Source organism: Gymnodraco acuticeps, unplaced genomic scaffold, assembly GCF_902827175.1.
Source record: "Gymnodraco acuticeps unplaced genomic scaffold, fGymAcu1.1, whole genome shotgun sequence".
Taxonomy (NCBI): Eukaryota; Metazoa; Chordata; class Actinopteri; order Perciformes; family Bathydraconidae; genus Gymnodraco; species Gymnodraco acuticeps.
The window spans coordinates 532,477-553,801 of NW_022990722.1; the positions used below are offsets into that span (position 1 = coordinate 532,477).

A 21,325-nucleotide genomic window follows, 5' to 3' on the forward strand; every position below is an offset into this window, starting at 1 on the left:
GTACTGTAAACGCGGGTCAATGTTTTGACACAATTAAAGTGTGTGCCTACTGTCTTCTGCAATCATGTTTTGTGTCAATCATATTTTTAGAGAGCAGCTGTCAACTTCTTTGACACACATCACTAAAAGGCTACTTCTCTCTGTGTACCTTTAGGCCAAAGCTGCAATTGATGTCCTCATAAATTTGACATTTGAGGATTCATGTCCATCAATGTTATATACTGCCTGTTGGATAAACTCCCAGATGGGGAGACACTGCTTTGTGTAATTGAGGTCAAACACAAAGAAAGCCTTAAAACACAGATCTACTGCACCCAGCAAAGTGTCCGTTTCAATGGCGTTGTCTGACACAATGGTGAAGGTCTGGCATGTTGTCTTGTCATGTCATCACCAAGACACAAGATGTGCGGGAAGGGTTGAGTTCTCTCTGCTGTCTGTAGGTACTGTACCATGTTGGTGCCCACCTGTTAATTACACAACAGTTACTTGCAATATAACCTACCATTTAAGTTAAGCATGTTGTTTTTATTATCTTTTTTATTGAAGTATGAAAATGCTAGTATATAAACACAGAAACACCCACCATTATTGAAGTAGAAAAACAAAAGTAAAACTTACTGGTTGGATATTAATGAAGGACTTGCGGGACTCCTCTATGGTGGGTCTGTGGACTTTTCCTCCAATCCTGTAGACCGATGGAGGAAGCAGAATCGGCAGGACTTTCAAAGCTCGGTCTACGCAATATAAGAAAAATACATATTAACATCAACATTTAAATAGTATATAAAGATTGATATTTCTGAACCAATATTGACTTTTCTGCCCTGGTGTTGAATGGTAAAAACAAGGCGTGAATTGTATAGCCTATTATAATCACAGGAAGTGTTGTGGCATCTTATCAGAATCTGAATCGTTATTGTCACATCACACGTTTACAGGTGTAAAACAGTGGGTGAAATTTGTTTTTGTGCAAGCTCCATCGTTTTGATTGTTTCCAGAAAGAGAAAGAAAAGGAAGGGGGGGAGCAGGAATCAAAGAAAGACAAAATGTATCTAATGAAGTGGTTCACAAACTTGTTCATGTATTTATGTATTTATCAACAGACTCCCATCCGAAAACATGTTGTGCAAGGGACCCCATACAAGATGATTGTTAAAATATTTTAAAAAATTGCAGATCCACAAGCTCACAACGAGTCTCATTGGGACGCAATGCAAGCATGTAGATCTGCTATTTTCAAAGAACCGGTGTGTGTGTGTTACATAGTAAGAAATAGCTTACCTGGTGTCATGTCATCAAACACCAAGGGCAGTTTTCCCTCTCGCTGGGCATATGTAAGGATTTGGTCACTCATAGTAACCCAGTTCTGAAACAGTTTTCCTACTGCCTCTGGATGAAGCTGCTGGAAGTCTTGTGATATCTGATACATTTTGAAAAACATGAAAAACAATAGAACAGTGTTTAAAGAAATTATATGGGCTTGTAGTACCTGTTAGGAAAAGGGTTAGGGGACAATTTGACAGCCAGTGTCACTTCAACAGGTAAATTATTAAATTATTACAAAGTATATACTGTAGGGTCCAAGTGGTTAAACATAAACTTGTAGTGCATTGCAGAGTATCAGTCAAATTGTCACGATCTGTCTGTGTTGTGTTTTGTCATGTCTAGATCTGTTTTTGGTTTCCTGTTTTATTTTGAAAAGTGTTCACCCCCCCCCGTCTTGTCTGTTGCTTCCTGTCTCTATGTTCCCTCCTGCCTGATAACCCAATTGTGTTCACCTTGTGCCTCTGTGTTTTCTCCTCCCTCCTCACCTGTGTCTTTTCTTCCTTCCTGTGTTTTCCCTCCTGTGTCTGATTGTGTTCACCTATTGCCTTTGTGTTTCTGCATTCCCTCCCTGTGTCTTGCCCTGTGATTACCCCTCTTTGTATTTAGTCAATCAATCAATCAATCAATGTTTATTTATATAGCCCAATATCACAAATGTTCATTTGTCTCAGTGGACTTCACAGTTTGTACAAAATATCAGTATGACAATACAATTTAGTCTTGTCTTCCCCTGTGTTCCTTGTCGGTTCATTGTCTTTCCTGTCACCCTCCATGTTTGTCAGTGTCGTTTTTGGCTGGATGCTACCTTGTGCTACCTGTTTATGGATTCATGGTTTTGTTTTGTTTTTTCATTGTCAACAACTTTTTGTAATTAAAGCTCACCTTTTGTTACACTTTGAAACCCGCTTTTCCTCAATCTGCATTTGGGTCCTGCCTTACTTCAAATCCTAACACAAATAGAGTATCATTCAAATAGACAAAACCGCAATAGCAAAAATAATTTCTTACCATGCCAGGATTGTCTAAAAGCCTAGGGAACTCAGTCAAGATTTCCGGGAGGCTTTTAGATCCATTGCTGCGAATCCACTTGCCTCTATGTAGAGCTGTTTGATTCATGTAGTCCTCAACTTGGGACACTGGATACCTATTGACCTTCATCCATTCAAACCATTTCTAGAAGTTTTTCAGGAGGCACATCATATTCTGTTGAATGATAAGTACAGAGGTCCTCAGATTCATTATAGCTGATTTCAAACATTTGGGGTTCTGGCCTACTTGGGAGAGTGTGTGAAAAGTCGCCAATCGGTCCAGCGGTGCCTGAGACTAGCTTTTAGAAGATGGATGGACAGAAGAGTCATGGGACCTAAAATATAATCCCTTGCATTTGCGTATTCCAGCCTGGCGGGGATAATTAATATTGGTTATTAGTATTACCTGGTGTACTAGGGACGGTCTGTTCCTTCTGTTGTTCTTGGTGGCGTGGTCGTTTCAGCATTCTCATGCGCTTCCTGACGTTCCTCAAGCGCTCCTCCAGGAAACCTGTAGCAGGTTTGTGATTTCGGCCAGGTGTGTACCAAGCTCCCTGTAAAAGAGAAAATTAGATTCAGTTTAAATTGGCCTGGCGTAAACCATGAAGATGGTTACATGGGATTTTAAGGAGCAATCCAAAAATGTGCGTGTGACTGTGCACTAGGAAAAACGTTTGAGCACATTTCTTTTAGGTGTGTGTGTATGGAGTGTTCTCCTTTATGTGTTGATAGCCAGTGTTGGACAGCAACATCGTACATTTACTTTACTGACATTTCTTATCTCATCTGTTTGAAAGTGTATGTTCACAGAATAATTCATATGCGGCTCACTCATTTATGACTTAACATCTCTGTCTCCTATTGATCTGAGTATATTATAAAGAATAGCCAGTTAATTGAAGCATTATAGCACAGGCCTTTGTCAGATGGTATTACGCTGTTTTTTTCCTGCTTCGAATAGTTCTCTCTTTTTTCACCATACCTGTGTTTGCATCGCTGAAACCAATGAGCACCTACGTATGAGAATGGCCCTGACTCCATTTCAGCCCAGATTTACAAACTCCTGGCAGGACAAGCTCCAGCTCAATTCTCGCACTGAATTTAAAAAAAGCGAGTGAGGGACTACAATATAAGAGGGAAAGAAAAATAAACTTTAAAACTGTTCAATTGTTATGATGTAAAGACTGATATTGTTCTATAATCGGCTGAAACTGTTAAGTCATGATGTGAAACGGTTAACAAAGAAAAAGAGAAACTCAAGCTGCTGCTACACTTTATTTTATTTATCTAAAATTAAGCACTTTAAGATGCACATATTTTCAAAAGCTATTTTATTTATTAGAGGAAACTGAGTTATTTAGTTTGTTAAAGTTTCACCTATTCTGTTTACAGTTCTGTCATCACATTATTTAATACCATTTGTTAAAACACTGTTGTTTCTTTTGATGTGAAATATTATTTATTTTATTTAAATTAAAAGCAATGTTAATTTTGTTCAAAATGTGTTTAGTTAATTTAATAATATATGTATTTTTGAATCAAGTATTCATCTTTATTGTCTTCATTGTTAGTTTCCACATGCCTAAAACAACCTCAAGCTACATCTAAAAGTTGATGGTAAATAAGAGCGTTTGAGAAATTGTGCAAGGCATACAGTAATAGTCCGAATAGTCGATTAATCGTTTCATTAATCGATAGATTAATCGATTATCAAATTAGTTGTTTGTTGCAGCGCTACCTTGCTCTTTTTAATATATAACAAAATATTTAATAGTAACATCTCAAAATTGTCTCAATAAAAATTAACTTACCTTTAAATGTGTCAATCAAGTTCTCAAGCTGCCATGCAGTCAACGTCTCTGACAAACGTGTCCATGGTGAAACCCTCTACTAGAATCAAATCAGATTAAGTACATTAGAATTTCACAAAACTGTGCAATGTTTTAACATTTATTGTAAGGTACCAAGCTACTAATGTACAGTTACTACAGGGGGTCTGCCAAATCTCTCCATGAAGACATTTTAATCATTCACGAATTATTATTATTTGCCCCTGACACGACCTAGCTGGTTGGTGTGCTATGCTATGCTAAGCTAAGCTAAGCTAACCTATGGTAACACGTCGATGGCAGGGAACTAAAATGTTACATTATGTGGTTCGGTGACTCCGGTCACTCACTCCTAAAAATAACTTCAATAGTTGCTAACTTTAATGATTAATGTAATTAATAAATAACTCTAGTAACCTAAACTTACCTACATCAATGAGCTTCTTTGTCGTCTGTCTGTCCGTATGTGTGAAAGCCCGCGCCCGAGCTGCATGCTGGGAAAGAGAGTTGTGACGTAAAAGCCATCTGATTTATACTGCCTTATTGTACATCTAATACTTTTGCACACAAATCCAAAGCTATAGTTCAGACCCATTTATAACTACTAGTAGAACACACGTCTTTGTAAAATAATAATTCATCGCATCACAACGTAAATTCAAGGCTCTTTCACTCATTGACAGAAATGTAAAACATTTGTAGCCGACGTTAACTGCTAATGTTATACTTTGCACAGTCTGTTAAATGCCTACAGATCCCTATTGAACTGTTATCACAACTCATTAAAAAAATATAGGTTACAGAATTGTATAATTATATAAATATAGGTAAAATATAGGTTACATACCTTGTGTTTTGAAAAAGATGATTCCAGAATGATTCAGAAGTGGGAAAATGAATAAAGCAACCTCTGGGTTAAAAATAACCCAGGCGGGTGTTCAACTGCAATTGAAGCCCTAATAACCCCTTTGACCCAGCATGAACAACCCACCAGTGTGTTTACAGTACCCAAATAACCCATAATTATGACCCAGCCAAATCAACCCAGCAATGTGTTTATAGAAATAACCAGTGCTGGAATTGGGCCGGTACTCACCGGTACGCAGTACCGGCACTTCTGGTTCTGACCCATGGAGTACCGGCACTTCTTGCTCAGTACCGGCATGCTGGCGGTACTCCGGTACTCATGCACCGTGCCAGTACTCAACACTCTCCCGCCGTTCTTATTATACATCCATATATATATATATATATATACAGCCGCCCGGTAGCTACTCAGTAGATGCGTCATGAGGTGCCGAACGGACATTCTCATCGCTCTAACCGCTGGAGTTTCACAGCGGCTGTCAGCTGTTTACTCCTGTCATTCAAACAGAACGTGCTGGAGAGGGGGCGGGGCTTATCTTCTCCATGTAAATACTGTGGTGGAAACGACTATGTCAAAATTAACCTATTTGACCGTGATTTAATAGTAATACACGTTTCAAAATAATAATAATAATAATGCCGAAGTAACAACATACTGAAAACTGTTAGTAAAACCATGTTTTAATGCTTTACAATTTACATACCTAGATGCACGTGTGTTGTGTTTATGCAGTGCAACTCCCACCCAGTGGGTGGCTATGTAGAGTGATAGAACAGAGCAGGCACGCCCCCGAGAGAAGGAAAGCAAGTCACGTCACAAATTAGCATTTCTAAAATGTTAGCGTGGATTAATAAAAGTGCAAAAAGACAGCGGTTGTCGCCGGAAGAAACTTCAAATACAGAGAATGCTGTGCCTGTGTTGGAAATTGTGTCTGATGGGGAGCTTTCTTTGGTTGATCCTCCTGCTCCAAGTTCTAGTGCATTAGCATTAGCACTAGCTCCGCCGCCTCCTCCAGAGCCTCTAACGTTAGCTGCTGCAGGCGCAACTGCCACCACCAACACCGGGCAAAGCGATGCACCTGACTGCTGGACAACGGACCAGGTGCAATATTTTTGCAAGACCAATGCATGGCTCCTTCTTAAAGATAAGAAGCTAGGATGTCAGATATGCAGAGATCATGTCAAATCTTTGGGAATACACACTGGACAAGGACTGAAACTGTCAACTGAATGGGGTGAGTGTGCAGTGTCTCATTTCGGTGTTGACAAGGGCAAACAACAAGCTAGCCTGAGAAAAAAAATCAAAGAACATAAAGAATCACAAGCCCATGTAAAAGCTGCTGACATCCTTACATCTGCTTCACGTGAAACTATTCAACATCAAGTGCAGTCTATGCATAAATCTGAATTAGACACCACTATCAGAGTTTTTCGAACGGCATATAAAATTGGCAAACATAGCCGGCCATTCACAGACATGCCAATTGATTTGAATGTACAGAAACTGAATGGGCTGAACGTGGGCAGGGTTTTGCACTCCAATAAAACCTGTGGCGAAATCATCGACCACATAGCTCATGAGCTGAAGAAAAAAATGGCAAAAGACATTACAGAAAACCAAAGAAAACTCTGTGTTTTGGTCGATGAATCTACCACTATTAGTGGTAAAACAGTGCTTGTTGTGTGTCTACGCTCAGCATTAGCTGATGCTGAGCCCGAAACGTTTTTTTGGGAGCTGATCGAGTTGGATGGAACAACGGCTGATGACATCACAAAGGCGTTAATGGAGTGTCTTGGAAGAGATTTTAACGAGGACTTTTTAGGTCAGTGTTTCGTTTCTTTTGCATGTGATGGGGCTTCAGTCATGCTAGGGAAGAGAACAGGCGTTGCTACCCAGTTGTGTAGTAAATTCCCAAGCCTGTTTGTGTGGCACTGCTCCAATCATCGTCTAGAGCTGGCAGTTGGGGATGTGGTCAAGGAGGTCTCAGGGCTCAATCATTTCCAGATCTTTTTTGACAAACTCTATTCCTTGTTCCATGCCTCCCCCAAAAATCAGAGGCAGTTAGTGCAGTGTGCGCAAGCAGTCGGACAGCGTCTCCTGGTGATAGGGCGTGTTTTGTCCATCCGCTGGGTGGCTTCAAGTGAAAGGAGCGTCAGAGCAGTCTGGGAAAACTACCGAGTGCTTCATGATCACTTCACAAATGCTGCAAACGACACGAGCAGGGATTCCAGAGACAGAGCAAAGTACAAGGGCCTGGATGATGTGCTCACATCTGCAACGTTTGTCAGCAATCTGGGACTGATGTACGATGCGCTCACAGAGCTCAGCGACCTCTCTCGGCAACTCCAAAAAAGAGAGATGACACTGCCTACAGCAGATAGGCTCTTAACTCGAGAAATACGAGTTTTTGAATCCATGGTCACCATGCCTGGCCCACACATGACTACAGTTCATACAGCTCTAGCTGAGAAGTCCTTCAAGGGTGTTGCCCTGCGTGAGAATGGCAGGCTTGTACAGATTCATGCAGGTCAGTTTTTCCGCAGTATGGTAGAGAATCTGAGACACAGAATGACTTCCACAACCTCCTCTCATGTCAGCACAAGATAAATCCCATTACATGGCCGGGAGGCCCGGGACAATCAGCTAATCCAGGACATGAAAGTTATCCATCCTGGAAGTTGGCCTGAAGAGGAGTTAGACGTACAGTATGGGGACGTAGAGGTGCTACGTTTGTGCGAAGTGCTGAAAGTGGACAGAAGAGAGACTGTTCAGGGCTTTCGCAAATACAAGGAAACCAGGGCATCCCGTACACCTGCTGCCATGGAGCCTCTACTGAAAGCAGTCCGAACCATCGCTGTCTCCACTAGTGAGTGTGAGCGGGCATTCAGCTGCATGAACGATATCCTTACTGCAAAAAGGAATGCTCTCTCTGTCAGCCGACTGTCCAGCCTGGTTTTCATTAAATGTAATGGACCATCACTAGGACAGTTCAATCCGGAACAGTATGTGAGGTCCTGGCTGGCAAAGGGAAGGAGAAGTGCTGATGAAAGAGCCTGTCCAGCTCCAGCCCCTGATACTGATGTCCCCAAGGCCTTCTGGAGCCTTTTCTAACAATGTGAAGTATATTGCAAAGCAGCTCACCCAGTGAGAAGACTTTTGGCATAATGTGCCGATTTGTACAGATCCTGGAGATAGAAGGACTTCAGACCAACCAGGGAGTTATCTGATCAGCTTGGTGTTCAATGTAACTCTTTACCATGGCTCAGACTTTGTTACTTGCAGTTACAGTTTCTCATTTTAGATTGTGCAAATTTTGCATTTGTTTTTACATGTTCTTTGTTCATGCTCTTTATCATTTTTCTGAGTTGGAAAGTTAGATTGCATCATAGTTTACTTTATACATATTTGTATTCTTCAGTGGTGAAGTATATTGCAAAGCAGCTCAGCCATGTGAGAAGACTTTTGGCACTTTTTCGTTTTTCGTTTTCTGAGTTGGAAAGTTAGATTGCATTCAAAATGTACAGAAATACTTAATTTTGTTAAAGCTTTTTATAAAAAATGCTTCTGACCAGAGCTTTGTTTCCTTGTCATTAATGTTGAACACCACCAGAGGGGCTCTCACCTGAAAGGTCTCTGCTTCATGTGTCTTCAGCAGAAGATCTAGACTTTGATTGCTATATTTTCAGTTAATATTGACCTTACTGAGCTTTAGCCATATCCGCTGCCTATCATAAAAAATGTTAAGTACAGTGAACCTTTCTAAAATATACAGTAGTAAAGAGACAAACCCACCAGCATTATAGTAGCCAAATTCTTGTTTGTGGGCTGTATATATAAAATTGACTTGAAAAAGTTGCTGATTTTAGAGTACTGGCACCTTTTTCATTCCAATTCAAGCACTGGAAATAACCCAGCATTTTTAAGAGTGTACACCATGTACCTCTGAACTGTAGAGGAGTAGAAGTACACCATGTACCTCTGACTTGTGTTTACTGCCAACCTAAAAGTACCTCAAAAATAGTAATCAATAATGTATTGAAAAGTTATTTGGCTGATTGTTTTATATTGGCTCAGACAGGTTATATGGGACATACAGATGGGTCACTCATTTTGAAATATTAAACTTAGTTTTTTTTTTCTTTAATTTTTCATCCTCAAGTAGAATGCTATTATGAAACACACATTTGTTTGTTTATAGCATAAAGAACATCTGATTTAATGTGAGGTAGGGAAATAATCATTTGAGTATGTGTATATAAATATGTAATTTACAACAGCTGTAAGATGCTTGAAAAGCTGGAAAATGCACCTTGAAAATGCTTGAAAAGTGCTTGAATTTGACTTTGGAAAAGGTGTAAGAACCCTGTACTATAACACATTTACACATCCAGTTTGAATGAAAAGTATTCTACTTTGGAGAAAAAGCATTTGAACAGTCACTTCCACTGTGTTCTCCATGGTGTTAACACTGTTGAGAGATAGTGTCAGTATGGTAATAGGAGATATATTATGGGAAGTTAATCTCTGAAGAGTCAGAGCATATATAACAGGAAGTGGGATATCAGTGTTTACTCAAAGGAATGAAAGCAACTCTATTTTTTATCAGCAAACGGGAATGACTCAAGGCAACTTCTTTTTTTTGGAAGATAAATAGTTTAATTTGGTTCAAGTACAGTTTAATTGTTATTCTAAGCAGAGTTTCACTTCTGCCCAGAATAAAGATTCAGTCGGGAAAAGGATTTCACTCCTGTCCAGATCAAAAATGCAACTGTACTTGAACAAAACAAAACGTATTGTTATAGAAACAATGTTTCCATATTCAGACAAACAGTTTTTATGTTTTTCATTATGCTCCTTCACCACGTAAGCTTGGCACTCTAGTCAAACCTGAGTTAGGTGTAGGCATCTGTTCTCAATGCTTTAAAACGTAGCTAAAAGTTCCTACAAACGCTGTTGTCAAATAAATGTAGCACAATAATGTCTTCCAAGATGTAACGGAGTGCAAGCAAAGGGGACAGTTAGACAAACAGGCAAAAATAAAATTAGTAAACCAACATATTCAATAAAGTCATAATTATAAAACATAATTATAAGTAGCAGCCAGAAGTGTAAAGTATCAAAGTATGTTTACTCAAGTACTGCACTTAATTACAATGTTGAGGTACATTACTTGAGTATTTCCATTTTATACTTTTACTCCACTACATTGATTTAATACCTTTAGTTACTTTGTAGATTTGGATTCATAATGTGAAATATATCAACACTTAAATAAGACTTTAGTTACACCTGGAGAACATTCACAAGCGACCCGGCTGTATACAAAGTAATTAAAACTAGCTGCACCTTTACCAGCTTTGATAACACTTTAATGCATCAATAATTGTAGTCAAAACATATAATATATAATTATGTTTCTGGAATGGATCAATTTGTATAATACATACTTTTACTTTTGATATCAATATGTTTCTGGAATGGACCAATCTGCAAAATAAATACTTTTGGTACTTTAGGTATATATTGATGCTAATACTTTTCTCCTTTTACTTGAGTAATATTTTGAATGCAGGACTTTAACTTGTAACAGAGTATTCTGGTACTTATACTTAAGTACAACAAGATAGATAGGTACTTTATTGATCCCAATTTGGGTCATTTTTGCGTATAGGCAAGGCAATGTACATGAGAGAAATATACATATGGAAAATATACATAGATCTGAGTACTTTTGCAGCTCTGGTAGCAGCATTAAGAAAACATGTAACAGATACTCAAGTTATTATGCTACAAGTATGAGCAATACTTTTCATGTACTTCCACCACGTGTTGGTTGGTTGCCGGGCTGTTTTATTACATTGCATCTCACCACCCCGCACAGCTGTTGTTGTGTCCTGAATGTGGCACAATGCTCTGTAGTCTCGGTTTCAATATCCTAGTTAGATACTCATACGCACGATGACGACCACCATGATAACACTGTTGATTTTTTTTGACGCTATGGAGTATCTCTGGACTAGAGTTTTAAACTCTCCTCTGCCCGCCCGGCGTCAGCCAATAGGAGGGGGGGCGGACCGCACCCACTGGGGAGTTGTCTGCGTCCTGCTAACCTGATTGGACTGCCTTACAAAAGGGCAGACACGCTTAACTCTTCTTCACTTGAACAACCGCCTCCTCCCCCTCCCGCGGTACAGAAATAGAAAGGTTTGGGCACTTCTAGTAGAGAGCTTGAGGACACATCAGCAAAATATATCTGTCACAGGTTTAACCAGGCTCGGAGTCCGTGTGGTTATCAATAAACCGGGAGAAATCTTCATTCTGCTCGGCAGCGTCAGTCTCAGACCCAGGAGAGGATATTGCACAGCGCTGCACTAGTTTGTAAATAATACAAGTTAAAACAGATTTCCGGGAAGTATTATCCTTCCAATAATACGTTTTGTCAGTCAAAGAGGTAACTTAACACTTTCAAAGCGTAAGATTTTTGAGGGAATGGCATTGGACTTCGCTGCAGGCTGCATAGGAGGTAAGTAATTGGCCAGTATTGATGTTCGCTAGCCACGTTACCCAGGTTAACAAGTGGAAGCTAGCATTAGCATTAGCCAGCTTTCCTTTTTTCCCCCATCTTCAAGCAACGCGTGGACAGCTCACACAGTGAAGATAGGGATTTGTCTCCCACTGCCACGTCTCAGAAACATTTTAAAACAAACCACAATAGCAGGCTAGAGACTCATCTTGCAAGATACTATTCTTAAATATAAATTCCCGGATGTAGTTACATTCCATACCTGTAACTCAGAGGGAGTGGTGTGTATAGTCTGCCATTCAAATTGTAACTCGTTTTAGATTAATTTAGCTTGCTCAAATCAGTTTAGCTCAACCCAAAAATAAAGGGGAACAGGATTTGTGTATCAGTGCATCAGGTGGATATAGCATCATCTCTTCTCGTGATTATTTATCATGATATATCAGACACATATTTACACTAGGGGCTTATTTCCACATAATAATTCATTATAATAATCAAATGTAAAGATAGAATAAAAAAAATAGTGCATTGTAATCAACTAGATTAATCATAAAATGTTGTATTGATCAGTAACATTTCTCTCTTCCCTCATCTTGGTCATTATCTACCCTGACCTCAATCTGACCCCCCATTACATTACCTAACACTCGATATGTTAAAGACCATTCAGAAATCTTCCGATCCCCAATGTCCCTACCATTTTCCAATATAAAGTGATCCCTTGAACTCCAACCACTCCCCTTACCCATTTCGGATGACTTCTAAAATACTGGAAAGTCAGGATATTTCCCAGTATAACTAGAAGACGTTACAAAATGGACAACCTGAAGTTGACTGAGTTCATTGCTTACCGTTTGATTATAAATACCTCACAGCCAGTTTTTCCTGGTAGTCTCACCATTAACCCCTGAGAATCTTGTCAGCTGTTTTGTCTTCACCCAAGGCCAGGTCTTCCCAAACTACCCCAGACTGTACCACTTTAAGGAGCAGAGGCCCTGATGGGATGCACGTTTGCAATAATGCACAATGCGATGAACGTTTTGGGTCTGAAGACTAAGGCATACATTACAAAAGAATGTTGTTGTATTTGGTAAAATATGTCTAAATACCAGCCTGTTTTGTGTGCATCGCAGTCAGGGATAATTGCATTAATTCATTCAAACTTTATAATAACTAGGAGGACATTTAAGCATGAGAATAGCCATTTGGAAGAAATAATTAACATATCCTTGTCTCCAATAAACACAAATAGGAAGCATTAATTTTAAAGAAAGCCATTAAATGTCAGGCAAATTAATTCAATAAATAAATGAAGTTCAAGGGAAACAGGATGACCTTTTTTTAGATTCCACTAAAGATAAAAGTGCTTTGGATAGTGCGTTACATTTCTGAAGTTGCACGGGAAAAACTGGTTTGTTAAGCTCAGTTAAAACAAAGCGCTTCTGCAAGTGTTGTACAATAATTAGAGCATGTTTGAAATGGATTCAGTCCAACTCTGCTGTAGACAGTTGTTATTCATTCACTAATACATACAAGCCTGTGCCAAGGAAAGCCGGTTGCACCATAGTTATAACTGGAGGTAGATGTGTTTTTTAATCATAAGCTCAAGACATTAGATCATTAGAATTGGGATGCACTCCCATGAATAATTATGTTAACGTTTCTACACCACAGAGTTTAATAATGAGCCTTTGTTTCCCTCTGTCTATAAACAACATTTCAAAATCAGTAAATATGTTTGCACACATTTTTAGTTCATGGACAACAGGATATATAGGTTGAACAGTACACATTTGAATATTAGGTGATCGTGTGTCATGACTAGAATTTCCTACCGTATAATAGATTTATGTCTCAGTCAAGTCAAGGACAGGTCGTGCACGTAAAGCCGTCATCAGCGACCAGCAGATTATACGTTTGCTTTTGAGTGAAAAGCCACTTCCATTATGATGACCTTTTTTTTTTTTTATAAATATGATTTAAAATCCTGTCAATTCTTTTCTCAGGTGCTGCTGGTGTTTTGGTCGGACATCCATTTGACACAGTGAAGGTGGGTGTGTGTCCATCGTCATCACTATTTACTCACATTAGCCAATGGCATGATCCAGTACTTTGCTTTGAGTGTTGTAATTTTGACCACTCTGTAAATACAGTGAGTTTACAAGAGGAATCAGATGCTGTAATCGAAGACCTTTAGATTATGTTTTTCTGTTGTACAGTTGCATTTCTTAAATTCTAAACATATTTCTTTCCCCCAAAAATGCAGTATTTATCAGCAACCATACCTATGTACCAAGAACGTGCTCTCACTTCCTTTATAAGTGAAATAGTCTTTTATTACTGGCATTTTACTGAGTAACTCCTGCACTCACTAACCCTAAACAGTCATTGTTTTCAACTAACCCCAAGGTCACATAAAGTAACCTAGTCTCTTTAGTTAGTGGACTAATGTATACTCCTTTTGGCAGACAGCTATCAAGGATAAAATGAAACATTGTGCATGGTTTTTCGACATTGCATTTTTAGGATACCGTGACTTATAAGATTGCATTGAATTTGCTGTGATATATCATTCACTTGATTTGTTTGAAAAGGCAAGAAAGTTACATTTAGCACACCATTGTTTGAATGTCATTTCTCCCTGAGCTGTTGTTGGGTCTTTAACAGCAACAGTGTCGCTGTGTTGTAGATGAGAGAGAGAAATAAACAACCTCTCCATGGAAATGTGACCTAGTAAGTATGGTCAAGGTCTTTCTTTTCCTCTCACCCAATGTCTTGTCTTTAAGCTATAGCAATACAAAGCACAGAAGACATTACGTTTTGAATACAACTTTATTTTGGTTATTTTCTCCCCCTTCGTGTTGCATCCCATTTTCACCCTTAAAAAAGAAACATCTGAAAGCTCTAGCTGTTGTTTTTTAACCCCTTTAAACCTGTGTTATAATGTGCGTTTTGTAGTTTTTGGCTTCATAACTCTTGGATGTCTCTAACATGAAGCATATCATTCGCAGGTGAGACTTCAAGTTCAAAATGTGGACAGACCCCTGTACCGTGGGACATATCACTGCTTCCAGTCAATCATACGGCAGGAGTCGGTACGTTGTCTTTTTTTGTTTCTTCGAATGCAGCTCCATACCTCGTGTGTGTTAAGTAATGAGTGTGACTTTCAAAATGTGCCAAGTACTCTGCCGCGGTTCAAGAGGGTCACTTTAATGTAGCCGGTTTCACTCTAAGCACATGCAGCAGCCAGCATGTTCCTACATGGGGTGTTAGGGGGTGGGAGGTGTGTCTGTGAGCCAGGGCCAGTGAGGACCTTATCCTGCGTGGGCTAAATAAAGCTTTGGGACATCATGCCATTTGAGCTGAGTGGAGAGTTTGGTCTCTGAGTTTCTTGCAGGGATTATTAGGTTGTATTCCTCCTACACCACAATATGAATATGTTATAGTGGTTCCTGGCCTATTGGTCCCTCGTAATCTAATTTGTCAGCAATCATTTAGTAGTATCCACAATTCAATGTTTTTAATATTACATTTTGTTTTAACCTTGTTCAGTGTTTCCCACAGATCTGAAATATACTTGGGCGGGTGGTGGCAGCGGGCGGGGGGGTGCGCAAAAAAAAAAAAAAAAAGTTTTCATTTTGTATAATCATTTTGCGTAAAGATGGCACTCAAGGGCACACTAGTGGTGGTGTTCCTGGCGGGATTTGAACTCACAGCCTTCCGATCTTCAGCCCACCTCACTATCCATTAGATCAATCACTACCCTCTCAAATGGAAATATGTGTTTACATAAATGGTGACCACACCGTTTGAGACCCACTGAGAACTTAAACTAAGTTAACTATCTACACTCAGAGAGTCCTTTACCTCACCTGAGCTGAGGTTCTCCCGAGCTTGAATGACACACAGAGACCAATCAAGGGCTTTGATTTATGATCTCTATGACAGTGGCCATGTTGGCAGGCCACATCATGTAGACCAGAGGTGCCCAGTACGTCGACCGCGGGCGACCGGACGACCGCGGGGGCAATTCTGGTAGATCGCGAGTCATTCATTAAAAAAAAAATCCTGTTCCGTTAAAATAGACAAAACAGGTTTTGATCCCATCTCCCTTGGCCTCCCTGCCACTTAATTCAGGAGTTTACTTGATTGACAGAAAAAGCGACCTATCGCTTTCCAGTCTGTTAACCCAGAATGCAAAGCGATACAAAATCAGTCAAGTGCCGGGAAAACTCAAATTAAGTTAAAGAGACAAACAAGAGACAAACAACAAAATGAGTGCGGGACCGAGCAAGAAGCTAAAGACAAACCACTTCCACCCAGAATGGGAGGAAGAATATTTTGTTGTGATGTCACATTCAAAGGTTATTTGCCTTATTTGTAAAGCAAGCGTCGCTCTGCCAAAGAAAGGTAACGTGGAGAGGCATTATCGGAGTGTTCACAAGGCATATGACAGCGACTTCCCTCCGAGTAGCGAGTTGAGAAAGAGAAAGGTCATGTATTATTCCTACACAAATATTATCTCGCAATCTTAGTGTCGCCAACTCGTTTCTAACATGCAAAAAGACAAACAAATGTCGGTGTATTTTCGATCTTTCCAATCGAGACGAGATCTCTCTCCCGTCTGTGCGCGAGGGGGCGGGGCAGTTTACACACACGCGGCTGCTCCATGCAGCAACACACGGAGGAGATGGCGGAGAGAAGCGCTCCAAGGTGTGGTTAAATGTTACCCGTCTTGAGGTGGACAATGCTCCTTGCCAAGAGAGTTCAGCATGTGAGGGGCGGTAACACGAGCATGTGTCAAACATTTAGCAAAAGTGCACCACATTCAGACGGAGGAATGCACCGGGTTCGACTGTCTTTCTAGCAGCCCTGTAGCCCCATCCACGAGTAACGTTTCCACGTCAGGTGTTATGTATGCTAGCAGCAACACACGCAGTTAACTCAATGATTCAAACATGGGTTAATGATTAGAGGAAACTGAGTTACTCTTTATTTTGTTAAAGTTTCAGCTATTCTGTTTACAGTTCTGTCATCAGATTATTTAATACGATTTGTTAAAACATTGTTGTTTCTTTTGATGTGAAATATTATTTATTTAATTTAAATAAAAAGCAATGTTAGTTTTGTTCACAATTTGTTAATTTAATAATATATGTATTTTTGAATCAAGTATTCATCTTTATTGTCTTCATTGTTAGTTTCCACATGCCTAAAACAACCTCAAGCTAAATCTAAAAGTTGATGGCTAAATAAGAGCGTTTGAGAAATTGTGCAAGGCATACAGTAATAGTCTGAATAGTCGATTAATCGTTTCATTAATCGATAGATTAATCGATTATCAAATTAGTCGTTTGTTGCAGCCCTATTATCCCATGTATAAATAAAACGTGTTATTCAGCAACCCTTGCAATTTGGGATTTTATTTTTGGTTGGTAGACCTCGGTGAGCTGGTCATTTCAAAAGTAGCTCACCAGCCCAAAAAGTGTGGGCACCCCTGATGTAGACAGCCAGTCACCCTGTGTGAGGCAGGCCACTTAACGAGGCGAGATCAGAGCAAGGAAGCGAGGGATCATTGTCCACAAGTTAATCGATCGCAGATGGCGTCGTGGTCACGGACGAATAAAAAAAAAAAAATACAAAAAAAACCTATAAAAAAAAAAATGGGTCGCGAAATATACTTGGGCGGCCGTTAATATACCTGGGCGGCCCGCCCAAGTATAGTCTATGTGTGGGAAACCCTGTTGTTACAAAAAGTAATTTCAAGCAACTACACTGTAGTCTCTGAGCTGCATGCTGCGGTTAGTTGTGAAGTGTCATTTGAAGTCTTCAAGCATCATCAGCTCTTTTATGATAGTAGAAATCATGACAACTATAGGCATCACATGTACATTTGACATCAGATGTTGGGTTATGACACTGATTGTACAGATTTAAATCAATCGGTGCATTTAGCCAGATACTCATAGTTGTATGCATTACAGATGAGCTGTCAACTAAAAACAAACAAGCCTCAAAATTGAAAACGTTTCAAATTCAACACATTTCTCTGCTATGATTATTAACACCATGAGCTTCATTTGAAGGAGTTTTTTAGGGGAGTAACAACCCCGTATTTAAAAGTGTGTAAATCTTGCTGTGTTTCCTCATTGGTTCCAGTAATCTGTGTTTGTGTCTGTAGATGACCGGTCTGTACAAAGGCATCGGCTCTCCTATGATGGGCCTGACCTTCATCAATGCCATAGTGTTTGGCGTCCAGGGCAACGCCATGCGCAAGCTTGGCCGTGACACGCCTCTCAACCAGTTCCTGGCTGGAGCGTCAGCAGGAACCATCCAGTGTGTCATCTGCTGCCCCATGGAGCTGGCCAAGACGCGCATGCAGCTGCAAGGGACTGGAGAGAAGAAGTCTAAGAGGAAGCTGTACAAGAACTCCCTGGACTGCCTGGTGAGAATATACAAGAAGGAGGGGATCCGAGGGATAAACCGCGGCATGGTGACCACCCTGATGCGCGAGATGCCCGGGTTCGGGGTGTACTTTCTCGCTTGGGACTCGTGGACCCGTTACCTGGGCTGTGAGCCGGAGGACCCTTACATGATCCTCAAGCTGTTGTTCGCCGGTGGAATGTCTGGCATCGCTTCCTGGATCTCCACCTATCCCGTGGATGTGATCAAGTCGCGTCTTCAGGCGGACGGGGTGGGCGGGGTCAACCAGTACAGTGGCATTAAGGACTGTGTCCAACAGAGCTTAAAGAAGGAGGGTTGGAGGGTGTTCACACGCGGGCTCACGTCCACTTTGCTCCGCGCGTTCCCAGTCAATGCTACCACATTTGCCACTGTGACTCTATTTCTGATGTACATGCGCGAGGGACAAGAGTGTAGCATTGTGGACTCGGAGCAGCAGCCTGTCCCGCTGCAGCCACAGACGCAGCCAACCAGCATGTGAGCTTTACGTCAGTCCGCAAGTGTGATGACAGGAAGATGAAATACGATTTTTAACGTAGGTCTATGATCTGTTAACCGGTGTCTATAATGAGAAAGGTAAACTGACCCTAGGTTAGGCCATGGAGCTTTAGCCAAGTGACCACATGTATTATTTAAATAATATATATATATTTTAAGATTAATGCTGCACTTGTAAATATGGCATGGTTTTTTTTAAAAGGTCCTTGGTTTTTTTTACACTTTTTTGTTTTAAGTAATTTAGGACTGTTACATAAGTTACTGCAAAACTACAGAGTAAAATAAGTACTGTCTTTAATGCTGTGCGCTAGAGTAGCATCTGTTGGTGACTAATTAATTGGGGGGAATTTCAAGGCAAGAATGGCAAAGTACTGTTTTCAGCCTCCATGATGTGGATATCTTTAGCTTTTCATATGATAACAAACAAAAAAAGCTCTGGGCTGACAAAACAAGACATTTAAAGACATGTTTACTGTATTTCTTGCTAATTTCACTCAAAGTAAAATGTGTGTTTTTTAAAATACACATGTAAAATGTTTCTTGTATCATTTGAGCTATCCATATTGTTCTCTCCCTGATGTCCAGGTCAAGTAATCCGCTATCTGTTAACACTGCATTCTTATGTTAATGGTTACAAATACAAACAAAGACGTAGAAATGGTTGTATTCTTTTTTGACTGTGACCTATGAGAAGGCATGAGTTAGATGCAAAGAGTTGCTACTTTCGGTAGTTATAATTGGGATGATTACAGGCTCAGGCATTGGCCCGTTACATTATGAAATAACATGGTGTAGATACAGTCGTCTACAAATAAATCATGATTAATGTTTTTAAACACAATCATTGTTCTAAACCAAATCTGATGCAGTCTATTTGTTCTGGACATTGTAAAGTGTCCAAGGACAGCACCTTATGATAGAAAGCACATTTGCAGATACAAACTATTATTTTCTCCATCAATTCTCACTTGATTGTATATTTCCCACTAATGAAAGATTATGTTACAGTGTTACCCTAAGATGATGGCTTGATAAAAGTGGCTTTTTTTAAAGCCCAACATTTATTTTTAAACCTTGTGCTTCTTGTCGATAGGTGGTAGATACAATATTTAGAAGGCTCTACACTTTGCACTGTGTAGACATTAGACCATCTGAGTCACAAGTGGTATTTTTGAAGCGAACTGGTCATTTGTTAAAAGCCTACTGTTCAGCCATAATGTAAATATATAGGATCTTCTTTCAAAGATAAAACTAAACCATTTGCTATTGATAGCGTTGTCTTTAAATGTGGCCTTTTAGCTTTGTCAGTAATCTTTGGACAAACAAAGACAGAATGTCCACACACTGTTGTGAAATGAAGTGACAGCATTACAGTCTTAATCAGACATTGCGGTTGTGCATCAGCCTTTACAATCTGGTTAGGACCCCTTTGCGTTCCTCTCAATGTTAACCTTCAGTCATTATATAACAGAGTACACACAGGGCAGTGTGACCTCTGTACCCTGTTAACAGCTGCTCCATTTCACAAACGTTTTACATTTAGCAGGTTTAAAATGTAACACGTCTAACACTGAAACTGCAGTCCGGCACAAATCACACATTTATCTTTATGTCTGCAGTACTAAACTACTGCTGCTGCTGCTGCTGTAACTCGTCAATGAGGTGACTGACCTGAAACAGCTTGGGGTTGTCCATACACACAATACTGTATGTACTGTGAATTTGGTGTTTTAATGTCATCCTTTATACGTTTGAAAGTGTGAACTATAAGTGGGCTAAATATGGTTTCTTTAATTATAATCTGTTTTTCTGTTTCTAGATATATTTCTTGTTTAAAAGTGTGTCTGACAAGTGGATGATTCATTATGGTTTCTTTATGAAAGGGATGTTTTATCTGTCTGATGTTGCCTTTGTGTTCTGTGATGTTAATGTAACTATCTTGCAGCATGCACACCATGTAGCTCTTGAATGGAGAAATAAAGGTCAACATTTTTTCTCATGTTTTTGGAAAAACAGTTTTGTTGTACAGCATCAACATGTTAAAATAAATAAATGGATGAGTTGATTTAGGTAAGTGACTCTAGAAAAATGTGAAAGTCTGACCTCTAGTGGTTATAGATGGATATCACAGGTACTGCTTATATTTGATTCTGAAGCACACTCATTCAAATCCTTCACATAAATATGGTGTGATACTTTTGTATAAAAATATCATTGTTTATTAAAGAAAGGTTATACCTTATTTCTTTCAGAGTAGCATTGTAAACAAATGTATCCATTATTATGACAAAATAATAAGTTATTCAAGTGACAAACAAATATAGATTTCTTATGATTCCTCATGGTAGTGCTTTAACTGAGTCTGACAGCATTAGTGCCATTTATCAAGGATCACATTGTATGTTATAACATACAGATAGGTGACTGGTGTTCCCTTAATATCCTGACTGTCTTCTCTTATAGATAAACAACTTCCGAAGGAGAAGTTGCTGGGCATAGCATAGTAACGGAACAGAGGAACATATTGTCTTTTTCTTACAGAGCTTCCCTTCCCCGCTGCTAGCTGCTCTTCCCTGCTGTGGATGAGTTCATCATGAAGGAGTCACAGGAGTAGCGCAGGAAGCGGTAGATCTCCTCGGCTCTGGATCGACTCATACTGCCTCCCTTCTGTATGGCTTCAATGGAGCTGCAGGAGGGGAGAGGACACTGTGTATAATCAATCAATCAACAACTGTATTAATCCCGCAAGGGGCAATTGGTTATGAGCAGCTCACGTCATGTACACAGG

At 39.8% G+C, this 21,325-nt stretch overlaps 2 protein-coding genes and 2 long non-coding RNA genes across 8 annotated transcripts in view; 1 reads left to right on the forward strand and 3 right to left on the reverse strand.

Moving 5' to 3' along the window:
- Positions 1 to 378: 378 nt before the first annotated feature.
- Positions 379 to 1,358, reverse strand: LOC117556428. The gene is made up of 3 exons (XR_004570557.1): positions 1,282 to 1,358; positions 619 to 734; positions 379 to 464 (listed from the first exon to the last, which is right to left on the reverse strand). It is a non-coding gene; the product is annotated as an uncharacterized LOC117556428 (long non-coding RNA).
- A 25-nt stretch (positions 1,359 to 1,383) lies between these two features.
- On the reverse strand, positions 1,384 to 5,226 carry LOC117556429. 3 transcript variants are annotated; one of them, XR_004570559.1, is made up of 4 exons: positions 4,615 to 5,226; positions 4,166 to 4,244; positions 2,761 to 2,908; positions 1,384 to 1,420 (listed from the first exon to the last, which is right to left on the reverse strand). It is a non-coding gene; the product is annotated as an uncharacterized LOC117556429 (long non-coding RNA). The 3 variants fall into 3 exon arrangements; XR_004570558.1 differs by having other exon boundaries at positions 4,611 to 5,226; XR_004570560.1 differs by lacking the exon at positions 1,384 to 1,420 and adding an exon at positions 2,493 to 2,529 and having other exon boundaries at positions 4,611 to 5,226.
- Positions 5,227 to 11,187: 5,961 nt separating this feature from the next.
- Positions 11,188 to 20,540, forward strand: LOC117556417 (mitochondrial basic amino acids transporter). 2 transcript variants are annotated; one of them, XM_034231745.1, is made up of 5 exons: positions 11,519 to 11,574; positions 13,584 to 13,627; positions 14,267 to 14,310; positions 14,589 to 14,672; positions 17,759 to 20,540. In XM_034231745.1, the coding sequence occupies exon 5, from the start codon at positions 17,759 to 17,761 to the stop codon at positions 18,518 to 18,520; it is 762 nt and encodes a 253-aa protein (XP_034087636.1). In that variant the 5' UTR covers positions 11,519 to 11,574; positions 13,584 to 13,627; positions 14,267 to 14,310; positions 14,589 to 14,672; the 3' UTR covers positions 18,521 to 20,540. The 2 variants fall into 2 exon arrangements, with proteins under 2 accessions (XP_034087635.1, XP_034087636.1); XM_034231744.1 differs by lacking the exon at positions 14,267 to 14,310 and having other exon boundaries at positions 11,188 to 11,574.
- A 193-nt stretch (positions 20,541 to 20,733) lies between these two features.
- Positions 20,734 to 21,325, reverse strand: part of fancm (FA complementation group M) — a 52,507-nt gene continuing 51,915 nt past the window's right edge. For both annotated transcript variants that reach the window (XM_034231742.1, XM_034231743.1), the window contains one exon: positions 20,734 to 21,223. In XM_034231742.1, the coding sequence (XP_034087633.1) occupies positions 21,097 to 21,223 (127 nt within the window). In that variant the 3' untranslated portion in view covers positions 20,734 to 21,096. The remainder of the gene's footprint in view (positions 21,224 to 21,325) is intronic.

Coding starts and splice junctions, on each gene's coding strand:
- LOC117556417 (XM_034231744.1), top strand. CDS start 11,541: ATGGCATTGGACTTCGCTGCAGGCTGCATAGGAG. Junction 11,575..13,583: donor CGCTGCAGGCTGCATAGGAG/GTAAGTAATTGG, acceptor TTCTTTTCTCAG/GTGCTGCTGGTGTTTTGGTC. Junction 14,673..17,758: donor CAATCATACGGCAGGAGTCG/GTACGTTGTCTT, acceptor TTGTGTCTGTAG/ATGACCGGTCTGTACAAAGG.